This window comes from Lithobates pipiens, unplaced genomic scaffold (assembly GCF_037356315.1).
Source record: "Lithobates pipiens isolate NorthernLeopardFrog02 unplaced genomic scaffold, aLitPip1_a1.2 Scaffold_28, whole genome shotgun sequence".
NCBI lineage: Eukaryota > Metazoa > Chordata > Amphibia > Anura > Ranidae > Lithobates > Lithobates pipiens.
Window position 1 is genome coordinate 17,558,156 of NW_027507789.1, and position 22,860 is coordinate 17,581,015.

Sequence of the window (22,860 nt, forward strand, 5' to 3'; positions counted from 1 at the left end):
TTCGATTGTGTTTTCTGTCATATACCGTCACATAATGTATTTGAGCAATTGACCCATACCGTTGTTTAAAGTCAGCGTAGATGATTCTGCTGGGGAAACCTTTCCTGCAAATTCTGATGCCCTCCAGCACCCCGTTACACCTGAGCTGATGCATGACCAAGTGATGTTCCATAGCACCTAAACATGAAAACGTTTAATGGTGAAACTGAATCTATGGTAGAACATTGGTATTTTTATATTTCTCAAGATTACATTTTTATTTTTCCAAAGTTTACTTTAACCACTTGCAGACCGGACCATTTTGCTGGTCAAAGACCAGACCACTTTTTGCGATTCGGCACTGCGTCGCTTTAACTGACAATTGCGCGGTCGTGCGACGTGGCTCCCAAACAAAATTGACGTCCTTTTTTTCCCACAAATAGAGCTTTCTTTTGGTGGTATTTGATCACCCCTGCGGTTTTTATTTTTTGCGCTATAACCAAAAATAGAGCGACAATTTTGAAAAAAACGCATTATTTTTTACTTTTTGTTATAATAAATATCCCCCAAAAATATATAAAAAAACATTTTTTTCCCTCAGTTTAGGCCGATACGTATTCTTCTACATATTTTTGGTAAAAAAAATCGCAATAAGCGATTATTGATTGGTTTGCGCAAACGTTATAGCGTTTAAAAAATAGGGATAGTTTTATAGCATTTTTATTAATAATTTTTTATTATTTTTTTTTTACTAGTAATGGCGGCGATCAGCGATTTTTATTGTGACTGCGACATTGTGGGGGACCCATCGGACATTTTTGACACATTTTTGGGACCATTGTCATTTATACAGTAATCACTGCTATATAAATGCAGTGATTCCTGTGTAAATGACACTGGCAGTGAAAGGGTTAACCAGTGGGTGGCAGTGTAGGGGTTAAGTGTTCCTAGGGGTGTGTTACTAACTGTGGGGGGGGGGGTTGGGCTTTCATTTAGTGAACACTGATCTCTGCTCCAATCACACGGAGCAGAGATCAGCGTCACTAGTTGCTAGGCAGAATGGAGAAATGTTGTTTACACGGCATTTCCTCCATTCGGCCGCTCCGTGAGACGATCGCGGGGATGCCCGCGGCGATCGAGTCCGCGGGGCCCGCGACCGGACTCAAGGGGGTCCCAACCAGCACGGGAGCGCGCCGCCGGCGGCGCGCTCCCGATGGCAGGGCCGCATTGAGTATTGGACGTACCTGTACGCCAATATGCCTGCCCGTGCCATTCTGTCGACGTACATCGTCGTGCGCTGGTCGGGAAGTGGTTAAAAAAAAAGTTTAAAAGTAAAGAAAAAACTCTCATATTTACAGTAGAACTATAGGCAAAACTTATTTTTTTTCATTTTGAATAGAGCAAGGGAGGGTTATAACCCCTATCAGATATTTTTTTAGTCATCTGTGTCTCATTGCAGAGATTTCTCTTCACTTCCTGTCCCATAGCCAAATGAGAAGTGAGAGGAAATCCCTGTAAATCAAGGGAATTCCTTGGGGACCCCCAGGTCATCCGAACTAGTGTACCCATTGGAAGATTTCCCCTCTATTACTTTTCTGGGGACAACACAAAATTTGGGATTTTCTTTTACTTTCACTTTCAATGATAATGGTAAATAGGATAAATAGAGAGGCTGAATATCCTTAACGGGGGGCACAGGTAGCAATAAAAAATGACAGGTGTTCCAATACCTTTCCACTCTATCCAAAACTGAAAAAAAAGTTTTGCCTTTACAGTGCCTTGAAAAAAGTATTCATGCCCCTTGACATTTTCCACATTTTGTCATATTACAACCAAAGTCGTAAATGTATTTTATTGGGATTTTATGTGATAGACCAACACAAAGTGGCACATAATTGTGAAGTGGAAGGAAAATGATGAATATTTTTCAAAATAGTTTACAAACAAATATGTGAAAAGTGTGGGGGGTACATTTGTATGGCGCCCCCCGGAGTCACTACTTTGTAGAACCGCCTTTCACTGCAATTACAGCTGTAAGTCTTTTTGGGGATGTCTCTACCAGCTTTGCACATCTAGAGAGGGACATTTCTGCCCATTCTTCTTTGAAAAATAACTCAAGTTCTGTCAGATTGGATGGAGAGCGTCTGTGAACAGCAATTTTCAAATCTTGCCACAGATTCTCAATTGGATTTAGGTCTGGACTTTGACTGGGCCATTCTAACACATCAATATGCTTTGATCTAAACCATTCCATTGTAGCTCTGGCTGTATGTTTCGGGTCGTTGCCCTGCTGAATGGTGAACCTCCACCCCAGTATCAATTCTTTTGCAGACTCTAACAGGTTTTCTTCTAAGATTGCCCTGTATTTGGCTCCATCCATCTTCCCATCAACTCTGACCAGCTTCCCTGTTCCTGATGAAGAAACGCATCCCCACAACATGATGCTGCCACCACCATGTTTCACAGTGGGGATTGTGAGTTCAGGGTGATGTGCAGTGTTAGTTTTCCACCACACATAGCATTTTCCTTTTAGGCCAAAAAGTTCAATTTTGGACTCATCTAACCAGAGCACCTTCTTTCACATGTTTGCTGTGTCCTCCACATGGCTTCCCACAAACTGCAAACAGGACTTTTTATGGCTTTCTTTCAACAATGGCTTTCTTCTTGCCACTACATAAAGGTCAGACTTGTGGAGTGCACGACTAAGCCCTTGTACACACGGTAGGAAATTCCGACGGAAAATGTCCGATCGGACCGTGTTGTCGGATAATACGACCGTGTGTGGGCTCCATCTGACTTTTTCATCGGAAAGTCCGACCAACAAAGTTTGAGACCCGCCGCCATCTGATCTGATCCTGCACACAAAATCCAGATGGATGGTGGTCCTATTTGTCATCCATCTGGTGGATCGGATAAAAACGGACAGGTGGTCCATTTCCACCCGATTTTCCCATAGAGGACAGTGGGACTGTGTCTTTGTCCGCTCTCCACAGTGGAGCGGACAGGACCCGTCATCCGACTGCTCGGCAGGGATCGGCGGAGCAATCCCTCCAGGGCCGTTTTTAAGGCAGGGCAAAAGGGGCAGCTGCCCAGGGCCCTGTCATTGTTGTGGGCCCAAAGCAGCTGCCTCCTACTTGCCAACTATCCTGGTTTAAATTCCCTCATCCTTTGAGGTTTTAGTCCTGTGCTGTGTCCCAATATCTCAGTGTGAAATGCTGCTACTAATTCTGCCCAGCTCTGCCCTATTGTTGTATAAAGATGACTCACCTGCAGACCCTGTGTTTACATGTAAATTACCGGAATTCATATGTAAATAGGGACAACCAACGGTATTGATATATATATATATCATGACCCCCTGAGGTCATATCCACAGTAATCTCTAGCAACCAATAAAAAAACAGAAACCATGTGCTGTAACCTCTAGCAACCAGTCAGTGAGCGGTAATGATACACTGTAACCTCTGGCAACCAATCGCAATAGCCACCTGATCTGATTCAGTAAACTGATTTTGAGTCTAGCTGCTAATTATTGTATGTCTCAGAGCAGGCGGAGAGCAAAACTGTATGGGGGGGGCCCCCCAAGAAAAGTTTTGCCCAGGGTCCAATCAATATTAAAGACGGCCCTGAATCCCCTGCTGAGCAAGCGGAATCCGCTCAATGGAGGTGCCCACGTGAAAGGGGCCTTAAACTTCATTATAGATCAGAGCGTTTCTTATACTTTTGTTTTTGGGAGAGCCAACCTGGAGTCTTGGTTTCATTGGGGATCAAGCAACGCACAAAGTGAGGGTGAGTGCTCCTCAAATTTGACATCAGTTTGTTCAGATTCTCCTGTAGCCAGAAAAAAAAAGATATTTTATATATATATATATATACTGTATATTAGTAAATGTTCAGCAGAAATTAGAAAACATGTGTATCCAATATAAAGAATATAAAGTGTCACAAACCCTGAAGAGAGCAGACACAGTCTGGAAAGATGAACCCTTCTTCTTCTTACCACCCTTTGAACCAGCATCTGCAACAGAAAGAATTTCTTTTTAGGACATTTGTAGAAGGATTAGTGTTGCAGGTGATAAGAGTGTGGGCTCAGCTCCTAATTTTGAGAATATTTTCTTCCCACATGGGCCTTTCATTCCATAATACCAGGGCTTTTTTTCAAGGGGAACTTGGTGGAACTCAGTTCCACCACCTCTGGCTAAGACCCTTGGGGGGGGGGGGGGGGGATTTGCTCACCTCCATCACTTGTAAACACAGAAGTCTGATTTCTATGTTTACAAGTGAGAACTCTTCACTCTGTATGTAATGCAATCCTGGTATTTAATCCCCCTTTAAGGCCCTCCTACTGTTCGTGAATTTGATTGACCACACCCACTATTTGATGTGATTTGGAGGGTGTGGGTGTGGGCAGAGGGGTTTTGGGGGGGTCGTGGTTGAGTTCCAGCACCTATTGTTTGAGAAAAACAAGCCCTGCATAATACTAAAGCAAACTGGAAACTATGTGCGAATGTCTGTAGGCTATGATGGGAACATTGGAGGGTAGGTTCCTTTGAGTGTAAGCCCTTGTACACACCGTCGGACATTCTGCCAACCAAATCCGTTGGATTTTGTCCGACGGATTGTGTCTGAAACTGTTGCATACACACGGTCGGACCAAGGTGTCGGAAAATCTGATCGTTCAGAACGTGATGACGTTATTTCGTTATGACAGGACTACGTTCAGGCTAGTAGCCAATAGCTTTGGTGTAGGAATTTGATCTGAGCATGCATGGCACTTTGTCCGATCAGAATTCTCTACACATGATCAGAGTATGTCCAATTGGACCAGTTTGTCGGAAAATATTTCCAACAAGTTGGGAAAATTGGGTCCGACGGATATTCCGACAGGATCAGTCCGATGCATACCACACACAGTCGGATTATCCGACAACACGGTCCGATAGGACACATTCCGATGGATTCTCCGACTGTGTGTACAAGGGCTAAGCCCCTGTACACACGGTCTGAGATTTCGACAACCAAATCCGTCGGATTTTGCCCGTCGGATTTTGTCCGTCGGATCTTGTCCAAAACTGTTGCATACACACGGTCGGACTAAGTTGTCGAAAAATCCGATCTTTCAGAACTTGATGACGTAATTTCGTTACGATGGGACTACATTCAGGCTAGTAGCCAAAAGCTTTGATGTAGGAATTTGATCTGAGCATGCGTGGCACTTGGTCCAATCGGAATTCTCTTCACATGATCGGAGTATGTCCAATCGGACCAGTTTGTCGGAAAATATTTCCAACAAGTTGGAAAATTGGGTCCAACGGATATTCCGACGGAATCAGTCTGATGCATACCACACACAGTCGGATTATCCGACAACACGGTCCGATAGGACACATTCCGACGGATTCTCCGACTGTGTGTACAAGGGCTAAGCCCCTGTACACACGGTCTGAGATTTCGACAACTAAATCCGTCGGATTTTGCCCGTCGGATTTTGTCCGAAACTGTTGCATACACCGACCGTGTGTACAAGGGCTAAGAGAGACTGAATACTGGAAGTGTAGTAAGCAAATGTTTTAGGCACCAATGGCACAGAAGACAAAACAAAGGTATTACCTGCATCTGTAGCAGCATAGGAAGAATAGAGGAAGGACAAGAGTTTTACTGATGACTTCTGGTAGAGTCCAATGACACTCTCATTCAGTGGGTCCTTGTTCTTTTCCAGCCAGCCAGTGATATTGTAATCCACAGTTCCAGCATAGTGGACCAATGAGAAGTGAGCCTCAGCTTTGCCTTTGGTTGGTTTCGGTTTCTGGAAGTTGTTGGACTTGCCCAGATGTTGGTCGTACAGCTTGTTCTTGAAGGAAGCGTCTGTTGCCTTGGGGAACATGCACTCCTCTTCCAGGATGGAGAAGATGCCCATTGGCTAATCACAGAAAAGCAATAACATTTTGGTGTATTGATAGGCTCTCAGTTTCTGCTTGTAGAATGTGTTAAAACTGGGTGATAAAATGTAGTAAGCATACCTTCTCAATAAGCTCAATGCAGGCAGCCAAGTCCATGCCAAAGTCAATGAACTCCCACTCGATGCCTTCCTTCTTGTACTCCTCTTGTTCCAGCACAAACATGTGGTGGTTGAAGAACTGTTGCAGTTTCTCATTGGTGAAATTAATACAAAGCTGCTCCAAGCTGTTGTACTGTACAAAAAAAAAAAAAAAGACAATTTACAAAATTTTACCAAGTAAAACAATGGCAGGACATCAGGCATGTACTGGCCATTGGGACTACCGGGAGTTTCCCGGTGGGCCAATGGCTCAGTGGGCCACTCTGATGTAAGGGGGCTGGTGATGGGACACTCTGATGTAAGGGGGCTGGTGATGGGACACTCTGATGTAAGGGGGCTGGTGATGGGACACTCTGATGTAAGGGGGCTGGTGATAGGAAACTCTGATGTAAGGGGTGCTGATGGGACACTCAAAATGTAAGTGGGCCGGTCTGGATGAATTCCAGGGCCAAATTTCTGTCCCAGTCCAGCCTTGCAGGACATTCATTTTTTAAGTCGTGCTACTCACATCAAAGATCTCAAAGCCGGCAATATCCAAGACGCCAATAAAGTGCTGCCTTGGCTGCTTGGTGTCCAGCTGCTGGTTGATACGGAGGACCATCCAAAAGAACATCTTCTCATAAACGGACTTGCCCAGGGCACCAACGTTGTTGTATACCTTGAAAATAAAAAAAAGTTGCAAGTTTATATGCTTTAAACTGTGTCCTATGAATAAAAAAAATTGTAGAAAAAGGTATATACCTGCTGGACAGTTTGACCTTTGGTGACATATTCATTTCCAACTTTGACCCTGGGGTAACACAAAGCCTTCAGAAGATCAGCTGAATTCAGGCCCATCAGGTAGGAAGCCTTGTCAGCCACTGTGAAACAGTAATTACATAAATGTCCGCACTTTTTGGCTTTTTAGAGCAGAAGACTCTATGATAACAGGAAGAATCACAAGTAATCAGGGCAAAATCTGCCTCACCTTCTGTGCCGTCGGGCTCAGCCTGCTCCTCTCTTTGCTTCTGCTTGAATTTCATGTTACCGTAGTGCATCACAGCGCCCGTCATTTTGTAAATACCAACCTTCTCTTCTGGGTTGAAGCCCAGAATGTCAATGGCACTCTGTTAAACATAAACTCATCAGATTAAACGTCTCCCTGTTCCACACTGTAACACATTGTTATATGTATTATACGCACTGCATTAGGTAAATTGATATGTTATTATAAGACCCCTTTCACACTGGGGCGTTTTTCAGGCGTTTTTCAGGCGCTTTAGCGTTAAAAAAAAGCACCTGTAAAGCGCTTGAAAGAAGCCTCATCTGCAGTCCCAATGTGAAAGCCCGAGTGCTTTAAGAGCCCTTTCATAATGTCAGCGCCCGAAAAACGCTCGTAAAGCGCCGCTTAAACTAGCAGCGCTTTACCAGCGTTTTTCGAGCGTTATTGGGGCACTTTTAATCCCTGCTAGTGGCCAAATAAAGGGTTAAAAGCGCCCACAAAACGCTGCTGCCAATAGCGTTTTTCAGGCGCTTTTCAGGCGTTTTACAGGACGCTTCCCATTGATTTCAATGGGAAGGGGCGCTTTAGGAGCGTTGTATTCACTGCTCCAAAAGCGCTGCAAAGAAGCTGCTTGCAGGACTTTTTTGGACGCCCTGCCAGTGCAGCGCCTCAGTGTGAAAGCACTCGGGCTTTTACATTGGGATTGCAGTTGCGGCTTCTTTCAGGCGCTTTTTTTAACGCTAAAGCGCATGAAAAACGCCTGAAAAACGCCCCAGTGTGAAAGGGGTCTAAGGGTTTTTTCTCAGAGAATAGGTGAAGGTACTCCCTTGACCTACCTCTGAGCACCTTTTAGAGAATACAGAGCCAAGTATTATTTGCGGTGTTAAGTCATTTGTATGGAATTGGTTAATGATAATAGACTCCTGACCCCAGCATCATAATATCACTCAACAATAACAGATCCTTCCCAGCAACAATAGACCCTCCCTCAGGGACAAAATTCACCCCCCAGCAACAATAGATCTGCCCCAGTAACAACAGACCCCTGCTGGCAACAATTTATTCCCCAGCAGCCAGAATCAACAGATCCTCCCCCTCAACAGTGGATCTCCTCCAACAATATCTTCCCCAGAGCAAAATAAGATCCCTTTACCGGCAACAGTAGATCCACCCAGCAACAAGAGACACCCCCATAGCAACACTACAGCCCCCAGCTACAATAGATTCCCAGCAGTCAGCATCAATAGACTCTCCAGCACACCCCAGCCCCCTTTGCCAGGACATCCATTCTGTGCTGGAGGTGCCGGAACTGCATTCCCCCACTGAAAAAAAGCCCTGGTTAAAAGTATAATGTTCCAGAGAGTGGGTCCACTTACATCCAAACCCATCATTGTTAACACATTTATATTGTTACTTGTTGTGATTATGCCATTCATCACTGTTGAGTGTTATTTTTAATCTAGTTATCCAGCGCCCCCCACTTTACTTATTTCATTTACACTAGAATTTCTATATCTAGCACGGGGGACAGCAGCTCCAATTCTTTCTTATACATTCATTCTTTTGGCGCAAGGATTTTATATATATTGATCACTTACATCGGTGGCCATTAATTCTTCTTGGTCATCGATGCTGGCCACGGTGATCTCACCTTGGCTGACAAAGTGGAAGTCATAGGGGTTGGTGGTAATCAGAAGCATGTCTGGAAGAAGGAAGGGAAGCTTGTTTTGTGTTGCAGTCATTACGGTCAGTTATTATATTCATGTCCATCTTAAGGTTTCAAAGTTTACATCCCAAGTCACCAATTCAGTGACAATTTTCTATTCCTTGCCAAATTTTTCTGCTGCTTATTTGTATACATCCTCCATATTCCTTACATCTCCATCTCTTTCTTACATTTAAAAACTATTAACAATATTTTTACTACTAGCACCCCCCCCCCCCCCCCCCCCGCCCTAGATCTTTAAGCATTTTCATAAGACCAGTCCTTCCAAAATGCATATACCACTTTGGGTTGTATTATCATTATGCTGCGTACACACGAGCGAATTGTCCGGCGTACTTAGTCCGGCAAACAATCCGGCGGATAGTCTGGCGGACTTTCTACCGAACGGACTTGGCCACACACGGACACACAGAAAGTCCGACGTTCGCTAGCGCGATGACGTACAGCAAACGTACGACGGGACTAGAAAAAGGAAGTTCAATAGCCAGTAGCCAATAGCTTCCTTTTTCGTACTTGCTTCTGAGTCATTCTTATGCCCCGTACACACAACCAGACTATTTCAACATCAAAAGTCCGACGGAATTTTTCCGGCAGACCATAAGATCGTGTGTGGGCTGCAGCGGACTTTTGATTTGCAAAAGTCTGACAGACTTTAGAAATGGAACATGTTTCAAATTTTTCCGACAGAACTCCGCCGGACCCAGTTACTACTGAGAAATCCGCTCGTGTGTGTGCTAGTCCGACGGACAAAAACCGACGCGAAGGCAGCTATTGGCTACTGGCTATGAACTTCCTTATTCTAGTCCAGTCGTACGTCATCACGTTCGAATCCGTCGGACTTTGGTGTGATTGTGTGTGGCCGTTCATTCGGAAAGTCCGTCAGAACTCTGTCAGAACTCCGTCAGAACTCCGTCGAAAGTCTGTCGGACCTAAGTCCGGTCGTGTGTACGCGACATTAGTCCGCCGGAATAGCATACTGACGAATGTATTGTCCGCTGAAGTCCGGCGGAAAGATTGGAGTGCAAAACTACTTTCTAAGTCCGCCGGACTTTACGCTGGAAAAGTCAGCTGAAGCCCACACACGATCGAATTGTCCGCTGAAATGCGTTTCGTCGGACTAAGTACACCGGACAATTCGCTCGTGTGTACGCGGCATTACACATTTTCTTAGAGCTGCTGGATATTTGTGTTGTATGGAAAAAATAGCAGCAAGAGTAATGCCGCGTACACGCGGTCAGACTTTCCAGCAGAAAAAGTCAGACGGAATCTTCATCGGATATTCCGATCGCGTGTGGGCCTCATCGGACTTTTTTTTCTTTTTTTTTTGAAAATTCTGACGGACCTAGAAATAGAACATGTTCTAAATATTTCCGAAGGAATCAACTCCTTTCGAGAAAACCGCTCGTCTGTATGCTGTTCCGACGGACCAAAAACGACGCATGCTATGAAGCAAGTACGAGACGGCAGCTATTGACTACTGGCTATTGAACTTCCTTTTTCTAGTCCCGTCGTACATGTTGTACGTCACCGCGTTCTGGGCGGTCGGACTTTGGTGTGATCGTGTGTAGGCAAGACATTTTCAGCGGAACTCCGTCGGAAAAAAACGTCAGATTTTTTTCCGACAGAAAAAACAGTCGTGTGTGCGCGGCATGAGACTTCATAGTAGAACCAAGAGATCACCCCCCACAGGAGCTCCAGGCGATCTAAGAAGCAAAAGCATAAATCAGTCTAAGCCCTTGTACACACGGTCGGAGATTCCGACAACCAAATCCATCTTATTTTGTCCGACGGATTTTGTCCGAAACACACGGTCGGACAAAGTTGTTGGAAAATCCGACGTGATGACGTTATTTCGTTACAACAGGATTACGTTCACTCTAGTAGCCAATAGCTTTGGTGTAGGAATTTGATCTGAGCATGCGTGGCACTTTGTCCGATCGGAAATTCTCTACAGTATGTCCGATCGGAGCATTTTGTCGGAAAATTTTACCAACAAGTTGGAAAACTTGGTCCGTCGGATACTCTGACGGAAACAGTCCGATGTAGACCACACACAGTCGGAATATCCGACAAAACGGTCCGATCGGACACATTCCGTCGGAATCTCTGACTGTGTGTACAAGGGCTTACACACCACAGAATTATTTGATGGACTTTGCCAGTACAGCACACTGGCTAAGTGGTTAGCACTTCTGTCCAGCAGCACTAGGGTCGCTGGTTCGAATACCAACCATGGCACTGCCTGGAATTTGCATGTTCTCCCTGTGCCTGTGTGGGTTTCCTCCAGGTTTTCCAAAGACATGCTGGTAGGTTAATTGGCTCCAGTCTAAAATGGCCCTAGTATGTGTGTATAATTGCAAGTTAGGGACCTTAGCTTGTAAGCTCCATGAGGGCAGGGACTGATGTGGATATACAATATATATGTAAAGTGTTGCATAAAAATTGTCAGTGCTATATACAGTGCTATATACAATAAGTACCTGTTATAATGTTTTTACACAAAGAGGTTAATAAACTCATCTTCTTCGGCATCACTTACCAATCAGTTCTGGCCTCTTGTTGGACATGATCTGGTAGAAGATGTGGTAGCTCCTCTCAGCAGACAACTGGAATGTTACTCTGGATTTTTCCAGAAGATCTAGGATAAGTGATAAGTTATAACAATAAAACTGGCTACATTCTTTAGTGTGTGATGCAGTCAATCAGACATATTAAAGTAACAATGGTAGAGAATTAAAAAGGTCTCTATTGACCCTTAATATTTAATGCAGAACTAAATTCTCTCAATCAACACTAACTATTTTAATACTTTTTCTACCAGCCTTACGATTATATATATTTGTTTACATTTTTTCTTTTTTTTTTGCATTTGCTCAGTTGCTCCCTGTTTTTTGGCCTAGGCCAAAATGATGTCATACATCCCAAGAGTCTCCATGGGCCTTTTTTGCTTTCATCTGGAGGAGGGGAGAAGGGACTTTCTCAGCTAAGCACACCATCCAAGCCTGAGCAGATAAATTCCAGAAAGTAAATTCTATATGGATAATCCGCCCTATTTAACCACTTGCCGACCAGCGCACGACGATGTACGTCGACAGAATGGCACGGGCAGGCAAATGGGCGTACATGTACGTCCCTTTAAATTTGCCGCCCTGCCATCGGGAGCGTGCCGCCGGCGGGGCGCGCTCCCGCGCTGGTCGGGACCCCCGTGAGTCTGGTCGCGGGACCCGCGGACTCGATCACCGCGGGCATCCCCGCGATCATCTCACGGAGCGGCCGAATGAAGAAATGCCGTTGTAAACAACATTTCTCCATTCTGCCTAGCAACTAGTGACGCTGATCTCTGCTCCATGTGATTGGAGCAGAGATCAGCGTTCACTAAATGAAAGCCCAACCCCCCCACAGTTAGTAACACACCCCTAGGAACACTTAACCCCTACACTGCCACCCACTGGTTAACCCCTTCACTGCCAGTGTCATTTACACAGGAATCACTGCATTTATATAGCAGTGATTACTGTATAAATGACAATGGTCCCAAAAATGTGTCAAAAATGTCCGATGGGTCCCCCACAATGTCGCAGTCACAATAAAAATCGCTGATCGCCGCCATTACTAGTAAAAAAAAAAATAATAAAAAATTATTAATAAAAATGCTATAAAACTATCCCTATTTTGTAAACGCTATAACTTTTGCGCAAACCAATCAATAATCGCTTATTGCGATTTTTTTTACCAAAAATATGTAGAAGAATACGTATCGGCCTAAACTGAGGGAAAAAAAAGTTTTTTTTATATTTTTGGGGGATATTTATTATAACAAAAAGTAAAAAATAATGCGTTTTTTTCAAAATTGTCGCTCTATTTTTGTTTATAGCGCAAAAAATAAAAACCGCAGGGGTGATCAAATACCACCAAAAGAAAGCTCTATTTGTGGGAAAAAAAGGACCTCAATTTTGTTTGGGAGCCACGTCGCACGACCGCGCAATTGTCAGTTAAAGCGACGCAGTGCCGAATCGCAAAAAGTGGTCTGGTCTTTGACCAGCAAAATGGTCTGGTCTGAAAGTGGTTAAGATGGCCACAGCTAGAAATGCTGGGGGGGGGGGTTCAAATTGTTAATATTTAATATGTGAATATTAATACTGAGTTTTCATTTTAATGAGTGACATCCTGACACAAGGCAAGATTTTATATCTGCTGAGCTTACAGCAGATTTTACTATACAGGTGCCATACAGCTTCACCTTAAAAGAGGAGTTCCGGCCTGGGGGGAAAATTTTTTTTTAAAGTCAGCAGCTACAAATCCTGTAGCTGCTGACTTTTAATATATGGACACTTACCTGTCCAGGGACCCCGTGATGTTGGCACCCCAGCCCATTTTCAGATCGGCTGTTGGGTGCTGCCACCGCCATCTCCAATAAGGGAAAGCGGAAGTGAAGCCTTTCGGCTTCATGGCTGGTTCCTTACTGGCGATGCGCTTTCTAATTGACCCAACGGCAGAGGAAGGAGGAGGGGGGCCGAACCTTCGAAGGATATAACCAGAAGTAAGGATGGGGACCTGTCAAAAGCAAGTTCCCGTTCCCTCCTTTCCCCTGAAAGGTGCCAAATGTGGCACCGGAGGGGGAAGGAAGAAAAAAAGGGTTCCACTTTTGGATGGAACTCCGCTTTAAAACCAACCCAGCCATCAGCTAGGGCTAGCACTATGTGTATTTTCTAGGAGGAGAACCTTGTGAATGAGCATGTGGACATCACTGTAGGTTGGGCACAACCATATGGATAGGGGCATCAAAGCTGAAGTCAGTGAGTATACTAGACTTTGCACAGAGAGGTGATATACGACCAGGCAAGTACTGGCCATCAGGACTTCCTGGAGTTTCTCGGTAGACCGATGGCTCATTGGGCCGGTCAGGTGCAGTCCTGGAGCCGCTCCTCACTGACAGTGAGTGATTGGGATTTTACTCCTGTCACCAAGGACCAGCTGCCAACACTTGCTGGAGTGAGGATTAGGCTTTCTGCTCCCTCCAGCCTGCAGGGGGAGATAGACAGCTGGCAGACTTTGCTCTCTCCACTTGTCACTTATCACATGACTAGAGAGAGGAATGAGAAGCTTCCTTCAGAACTGTGAGTACACGTAGGAGGGGGAGGAGAGGGGTGACACCTGTTGTAAAGTAGTGCTGATGGGGACACTCTGATGCAAGGGGGTGCTTATGGGGACACTCTGTTGTAAGCGGGTGTGGATGGGGACACTCTGATGTAAGGGGGTGCTGATAAGGACACTCTGATGTAAGGGGGTGCTGATGGGGACACTCTGATGTAAGGGGGTGCTGATGGGGACACTCTGATGTAAGGGGGTGCTGATGGGGGACACTCTGATGTAACGTAGTGCTGATGGGGTCACTCTGATGTAAGGGGGTGCTGATGGGGGACACTCTGATGTAAGGGGGTGCTGATGGGGGACACTCTGATGTAAGGGGGTTCTGATGGGGGACACACTGATGTAAGGGGGTGCTGATGGGGGACACTCTGATGTAAGGTAGTGCTGATGGGGGACACTCTTATGTAAGGGAGTGCTGATGGGGACATTCTGATATAAGGGGGTGCTGATGGGGACACACTGATGTGAAGGGGGATGCTGTTGGGGACACTCTGATGTAAGGGGGTGCTGATAGGAACACTGTGATGTGAAGGGGGACACTGTTGGGGACACTCTGATGTAAGGGGGTGCTGATAGGGGAACACGCTGATGTAAGGGAATGCTGATGGAGACACTCTGATGTGAAGGGGGATGCTGTTGGGGACACTCTGATGTAAGGGGGGTGCTGATGGGGACACTCAAAATGAAAGAGGGCCGGTCGGGATGAAGCCCTGTATACGACTTTGCACAGAGAGGTGAAATACGACTTTATCTAGTATAGATATACCCTGCACCAGCCATAATTAGGATGTATAGAAGGGCGCTATGCTTTGATAGAAACAAGCCTGTGTGGCACAATAAGGGCAGAAGGGAAGTTGGGCCTTAGTTCTCCTATAAGACATTTTACTTACATGTTTCAATATCAGCAGAAGACAGCTTTCCTGTAGTGCCAAAGTGGATTCTGATGAATTTACCCTGTACATCAAATAAGAAGTGTTAGCGATAAAGTTTGTGTACATGCATTTTAAAATAGTACAGACAGGGACACAAACATCAGGATACTGCAGCCCAAATCCCAGTCAAATTATTTAGTCCAACTTACAAAGCGGGAGGAGTTGTCATTCCTGACCGTCTTAGCATTGCCAAAGGCCTCCAGCAGAGGGTTGGCCTGGATGATTTGATCCTCCAGATTTGCCTAGAATTGGTGGAGTGAAACATACAGGTGTAAGTAAGGATTTCTTCCTGCTGTTGGGTTCACCATGACCTTCCACTGGTGACTCACCTGCACCTTTCCAGGAGCTTCATCTTTGGACTTCTTCTCTCCAATAGCTGCGATTGTGGCAAAGTACTGGATGACACGTTTCGTGTTGACAGTCTTCCCGGCACCAGATTCTCCACTGGGGGATACAAGATGTAATAATCACTGAATCTTAATATTTAAGAGGATCTGTCAGATGTGATATTTCTTTAGGAATGGACCCGCCATTGAATTTAGAGCCTCCAAGATGGACAGAGGAGGAGCGATCATTTAGTGTCAGACAATACAACCCACTGTAACTACTGTATACCAACAATTTTCGAATGCACTGTTAGATTTTTTTACTTACAGTCTGGCATTTTCTGCAATTTCCTAAGTCAAAATTTGCTTTCTCTTCACTGCACAATAAGCATTGTGTACAACATTTTGGGGTTGATTTACTAAAGGCAAAAAGACTTTACAAGTGCAGTTGCTCCAGAGAAAAGAGAGTCTCACCGCTCCAGGAGAACACACGCAGACAGTGAACTGTTCTCTCGGCCCCGGAGGCCACAGGTGCTGCCAATTCCCAATAGCAACAGACGAAATTAGACTCTGGACTGCCGCACTCTTCAGAGAAACTGCCTTTCTTTATTAAAAAATCACATCAAAACCCAACAACACAGCAGACAAAAAAAGCTGACGTTTCGCACTAGCAGTAGTGCTTAATCATAGCAAAAATAAAAAAACTTTTGCTATGATTAAGCACTACTGTGGTTCTCTGAAGAGTGCGGCAGTCCAGAGTCTACATTAGGCAGTTGCTCCGGAGCTTAGTAAATAAGGTGAAGTTTCACTTTGCAAAAAATACCCAATCATGTGGGATCTAAATGATACTGCAGTAGAGTAAGGAAAGATAGGTTCTGTGATATACCATCTCCACCATAGGCTGAGGTTTCCCCACAGTATATGGGTTAATGATGTCTTACTGTATATGGGCTGAGGACACACCACTGGATATAGGCTGAGAATGCACTACAGTATATGGGCTGAGGATGTCCTATGGTATATGGGCCGAGGATGTCCTACGGTATATGGCCCGAGGATGTCCTACGGTATATGGGCTGAGAACAAGCTACAGTATATGGGCTGAGAACAAGCTACAGTATATGGGCTGAGGATGCACTACGGTATATGGGCTGAGAACAAGCTACAGTATATGGGCTGAGAACAAGCTACAGTATATGGGCTGAGAACAAGCTACAGTATATGGGCTGAGGATGCACTACGGTATATGGGCTGAGAACAAGCTACGGTATATGGGCTGAGAACAAGCTACAGTATATGGGCTGAGGATGCACTACGGTATATGGGCTGAGGGTGTCCCACGGTATATGGACTGAGGTTGCACTACGGTATATGGGCCGAGGATGTCCTACGGTATATGGGCCGAGGACGTGCTGCAGTATATGGGCTGAGGATGCACTAGACATGTGCAATTCGTTTAGTTACGAATTCGTTTTTGGTTAAAATTCATTATATTCGTTAATTCGTAAGCATACGAATGAACGAACGGTTTACTAAAAATTTGAACGAAAAACGAACTATCGAAAAGAACGAATATGGAAAACAACGAAAATACTAAATAATTAAATTAGAAACAATGAAAATACGAAAGAATGGAAATCCGAAAAAATGAAAACGGAAACAAAGAAAATACCGAACAAAGATTCAAAATAACGAAATTCATAATGAACGAAAAATCGAAATTACGAATATTCGGAAAACGTAAATCAAAACAACGAAAATACGTAATAACGTAAATTTTGCTGATCGAAAATTCGAAAGAACAAAATTTGTTAGTTCTGATTCTGAAATATTCCATCCAGAGTCCAGATGGGGTGTGGTTGGGTCGGAGGCACTGTTTTGGTGGATTTGTGAGTTAAGCTCTGACTTGTGAGAGAGAAATTCTTTGTTTCTTAAACATATAAATAGCATACACATTACCTAAAATTACGAATTATGCCCCAATTACGAATCTACGAAAACAATGTTATGAAAGTACGAATAAATGAGGCAGTCAATCTCACGAAAGTACGAATGTAATTAAATCTACGAAAATACGAATTTCGAATCAACGAAAATTAGACTCACGGAAATACGAATCATTTCACATCAACGAAAATATAGCTCTTACGAAAATACAAACGCGTTCCGAATATATAATATAACGAAAATAAGAATTTGGAATCAACGAAAAGCAGAAATACGTCTAGGATGCCCTAAGGGATATGGGCTAAGGATGTCCTACGGTATATGGGCTGAGGACATGCTACAGTATATGGGCTGAGGATGCACTACAGTATATGGGCTGAGGATGCACTTCGGTATATGGGCTGAGGATGTCTTACGGTATATGGGCTAGGGACGTGCTACAGTATATGGCTTGAGGTTGCACCACGGTATTTGGGCCAGGGATGCACTACAGTATATGGGACAAGGATGTCCTAAGGTATATGGGCTGGGGACATGCTACAGTATATAGTCTGAGGACATGCTACAGTATATGGGCTGGGGATGTCCTACAGTATATAGGTATACAGTATATAGGCTGAGGATTTCCTACTGTATATGGGCTGGGGATGTCCTACGGTATATGGGCTGGGGATGTTCTACAGTATATAGGCTGAGGATGTTCTACAGTATATAGGCTGAGGATGTCCTACTGTATATGGGCTGGGGATGTCCTACGGTATATGGGCTGGGGATGTTCTACAGTATATAGGCTGAGGATGTCCTACAGTATATGGGCTGAGGATGTTCTTACGGTATATGGGCTGGGGATGCACTTCACTATATGGGCTGAGAATGTGCTAAGGTATATAGGCTGAGGATGCTCTACGGTATATGGGCTGAGGATGTCCTATGGTATATGGGCTGAGGATGTGCTACAGTATATGGGCTGAGGATATCCTAAGTTATATGGGCTAAGGGTGTCCTACGGTATATATGGGATGAGGACGCTCTCCCCCCTTTATTCCCATTTGTAATAATGACGCAATGGCCAAGTGACGCAGATGTCAATAGTGGTGCAGACATAAAAAATTGAACTCACGTGATCAGGATGGACTGGTTATCACGATCTGTGGGGGGAAAAATATACATAGTATTAGTATCCCGTAAAAAAATAAAATAAATAATAATAATAATAATCCTCTACAACTTTGTTCATCCTTAAGAGGCACCGTACGGCACTGGAGAGGAATGCAGATCAGCTAAGGCCTTAAAAACGAATGGGGCTCCCACATTTGTTTATGCTTGCTCCCTTCTATGTGATTTTTAGCCATATTTTTAGGGCCTAGCAATGTTGTAATGAAACCATCACATTTCTGATGGTATAAAGACTGCTGAAAAGCCCACAAGAATGCAACTCATTGACGGAACTGGATGTGCTAAGCAGTAGACAGAAGAAAACATTTTGTGTCTATCAGTTAATATTTGATGTGACTCACCAGTCAACATGAACTGATAGGCGTTATCAGAGATGGAGAAGATGTGTGGTGGAGCCTCTTGACGCTTCTTCCCTCTGTATCCAGCAACCACCTCGGGGTTGTACACCGGCAGCCACTTGTAGGGGTTGACGGTGACACAGAAGAGCCCAGAGTAGGTCTGTATGACAAGTGACAAGTGAAGGCAACGTGTTAGCAAGGGATAATAAAGATTCTTTACAGTTTCAGCATGAGCATCAGACACTCTCTAGTGCGGAAATATTTGCAAATCATGAATGGAATATACTGACAAACAGGGCATAACTCTTTTAATTGTAACATCTATCGTTATAATTAATAATAGACAGCGTGGAAATAATCAGATCTAGAGAAATGATCTGACTGATTTTGGGAGATATGAAAGGATTATTCTCCTCAACTGCCCTAAAATTTACCACATCTGCCCCGGGACTTGTTCCGCCTCCTTTAAACTAAGCTAACTGAAGTTTGTGAGAGGTTGAACATGGTGGACATGGTGGACATGGTGGACATGTGGCCTACCTACCTAGCAATTTAATTATGGAAGAGAAAAGGAAAATACAGCCACCATAACTATTTCACGATTAGCAGATGTTATTGTGCCTTTTTGTGTGCTCCCATCACATGTTGCTTAAAGAAAGCGTCCTATAATGCGTGCTGCTATTAGACATGTGCAAAAGGAAACAATTTGTTAAGTTTCGTTTCGTTTTAATTCGTTAATTCATTAATTTCGTTTAGTTATATTCGTTAACTTCCTTAAATTCGTTTTCGGATTTCGTTTAGTTTTCTACCGAATTGGAAAAATCGGCCACATTCGAAAATATTTCAACCAAATTCAAAAATATTTCTACCGGATTCTAAATGATTTCAACATGATTCGAAATGATTTCAACTGCATTCAAAATGATTTCAACTGCATTCGAAATTATTTCAACCGCATTCAAAATGATTTCAACATGATTCGAAATGATTTCAACTGCATTCAAAATGATTTCAACATGATTCGAAATGATTTCAACTGCATTCAAAATGATTTCAACATGATTCGAAATTATTTCAACCGCATTCAAAATGATTTCAACATGATTCGAAATTATTTCAACTGCATTCGAAATGGTTTCAACATGATTCGAAATTATTTCAACCGCATTCAAAATGATTTCAACATGATTCGAAATTATTTCAACCGCATTCGAAATGATTTCAACATGATTCGACATTATTTCAACCGCATTCGAAAATATTTTGTGACCCGACTTTAGGGCCATGTATCTCGGGGTCACTTGAAACTTGAAAATTAGAATCACTCGCAGAATTGAGCGATAGTAATTCGTGGGGAAATTCGTCATCAAACACTAGAAGTAATGATAGCGACAATTCTGCAACTCAGCATATTTCAGTGTTTTTGATTTGATTACATTATTGAATAATTTTTATTATTATTATATTATTATTTGTTATAATTATTTATAGTTATTTATTTTATTTATATATATATATATATATATATATATATATATATATATATATATATATACATATATTATATTATATTATAATTTATGATTTCATATTTCAAATTTTAACATACCTGGGATGTCTATTAGACTCTTGTTTGGACGGATTTAAGTGAATTATTTCTAAGAATTACAGACCTACAATATAAAACGCCAAATTTCCATGCAAAATAATTGTACCGCTTTCAGCACCTAAAATCTGAAATAATCATACCGCCAGGGAGGTTAAAGATGCTATATAAAAAAAAAGTTTATTAATATTATTAATAATAAAGTATAACTAAAATAATTTTTTTTTTTTTTTTTTTTTAGTTTAGGAAAGAGTGGAAAGTTTTTATTGCTGTTTGTGCCCCTGTTAAGGAGTTTTTCCTCTCTATGTGTCCTGTTTACCATTAGCATTGAAAGTGAAAGTAAAATAAAATCCCAAATTTTGGGTTGTCCCCAGAAAAGTAATAGAGGGGAACATTTTTCAATGGGGACACTAGTTCTGGTGATCTGGGTGTCTCCAAGAAATTCCCTTAATTTGCAGGGATTTCCTCTCACTTGGCTATGGGACAGGAAGTTAAGGTAAATCTCCCCAATGGAGCACATATGGCAAAAATGATTCAACAGGGGTTATAATCTTTTCTCTTACTCTATCCAAAATGAAATAAAAGGTTTTGTCTATCGTTCTACTTTAACCACTTCCTGCCCGTAGGCTGTCATTATTATTATTATTCAGAATTTATATAGCGCGGACAGTTTGCGCAGCACTTTACAACAGTAGGGCAAGACAGTACAATTACAATACAATTCAATACAGGAAGAATCAGAGGGCCCTGCTCATCATATGACGTCCTGGGCTTTGAACCGAGATATCTGTATGATGCCAATCATTCAGATATCATTCTTTTCTTTTCTGTGGGGACTTATAGACCCCAGATCTCTCTGTAAAGAGGACCTGTCATGCCCTATTCCTAGTACAAGGGATGTTTACATTCCTTGTAATAGGAATACAAGTGATCAAAAAAACTTATTTTAAAGGGAAAGTGTAAAAATAAATAAAATAATCAAAAAAAAAAAAAATAATAAAATGTAAAGCGGCCCCTGTCCTCGCGTGCTCGCACGCAGAAGCGAACTCATGCGTAGGTCATGTCTGCATATGTAAACGACGTTCAAACCACACATGTGAGGTATCGCAGTGAACGTTAGAGCGAGAGCAATAATTCTAGTAAAAGACCTTCTCTGTAACTCTAAACTGGTAACCTCTAAAAAAAATGTAAGCCTAGCTTATGGAGATTTTTAGCGAAAGCGTGCAAAATTTTAAAGCGTGACATGTTAGGTATCTATTTACTCAGCATAACATCATCTTTCACATTTAAAAAAAATAAAAAATAAAATCGGGCTAACTTTAGTGTTTTTTTTTTTTTTTTAATTCATGAAACAGTTTTTTTTCCAAAAAAAATCAGTTTGAAAAATTGCTGCGCAAATATTGTGTGACATAAAAAGTTGCAACAACTGGCATTTTATTCCCTAGGGTCTCTGCTAAAAAAAAAAAAAAAAAATAGGTATAATACTTGGGGGTTCTAAGTAATTTTCTAGCAAAAAAAATTATGATTTTTACTTGTAGGAGGGAAGTGTCAGAATCGGCTAGGGCAGGAATTGGTTAAAATCAGAGGAGATATCTTTTTTTTTTCAACACTGTTTACTACATACTGTAACACATGTCTACTGGCCACCAGAGCCGCCATATCTCTTGTTGGCCCAGTATATTGTCTTTTTCGTGTAGTTTGAGATTTTGTTCTTTCATGTAATGTGATCCCACTTACGTAGATCATCCAGGCTGAATAACGCTCTTTGAGGTTATACAGCACACCGGCCTCATTGAGGTGGGTCATCATGGCCATGTCTTCAATCTTGTCGTACTTTGGAGGGTTCATGGGGAAAACTTCATCTTCCTTTACTGTTACGGTCTACAGAAAAGCATTTAGATATTAAACACCACTGAGTGTAGTTATTATAAACACGTATTATAATGGAGATGAGATTTTGCTTTCTCCAACTTACGGTGTTGTCTTCTTTCTTTACAGTGACTTTTGCCCCGTCTCTGGACTGGATAACACCTTTCACGTACATCTCCTTTGGGTCGATTACAAAGTAGGAGGTTTTGGCATCAAAGGGACGATTTTGGGCCTCAATCCTCTCCTTTTCAGATTTGCGCAGGAAAGGGGCTGCGACCCCAAATACGGCCATCTCACCATCCCCCATGGCTGTGGGTTTTCTATTAAAAAAATTAATCAATATCAGCATTTTCTGAAATGTTGGTATTATTTAAAATTTTCAGTGTCACTATACTTAGAGGAGAATTCCAGCTGGTATCAAATTGCATTTAAACAGTCTACAATGTGCCAAAACGACCATGTCTGTAAGGTGTGGAACAATTATACAGCAGTGGCCTCTTTGTTATTATTTGTAGCCTTGATGCTACCTTCCTCTGGTTGGCAGCCTAAGATCTGCAAAAGCAACAAAAATAAAACATGTCCCTGCAATACTGGTTTCTTGCTATGTTCCAGGATTTAAAATAGGACGGATCACGTAATATAGTCCACATCCTGCAAAGATGGGATGCTGGGGGCTTAACATGAGATGGGTTAAGCAGTATAGTCCATGTTATCCCATGGCAGGGTGGCAGGTTTTAACATAGGATGGATCATATAATATAGTCCATGTC

The 22,860-nt window shown here is 42.8% G+C and overlaps 1 protein-coding gene across 1 annotated transcript in view; it reads right to left on the reverse strand.

The window, feature by feature from the left end:
• Positions 1–22,860, reverse strand: part of LOC143934966 (uncharacterized) — a 131,428-nt gene that overhangs the window by 12,427 nt on the left and 96,141 nt on the right. Inside the window, 16 exon segments of the mRNA XM_077458511.1 lie at positions 60–177; positions 3,723–3,810; positions 3,930–3,997; positions 5,590–5,899; positions 6,000–6,170; positions 6,546–6,695; positions 6,779–6,897; positions 7,005–7,143; positions 8,618–8,721; positions 11,285–11,383; positions 14,787–14,850; positions 14,978–15,272; positions 18,222–18,249; positions 18,619–18,775; positions 21,959–22,102; positions 22,197–22,410. Of these exon segments, the coding sequence (XP_077314637.1) occupies positions 60–177; positions 3,723–3,810; positions 3,930–3,997; positions 5,590–5,899; positions 6,000–6,170; positions 6,546–6,695; positions 6,779–6,897; positions 7,005–7,143; positions 8,618–8,721; positions 11,285–11,383; positions 14,787–14,850; positions 14,978–15,272; positions 18,222–18,249; positions 18,619–18,775; positions 21,959–22,102; positions 22,197–22,410 (2,268 nt within the window).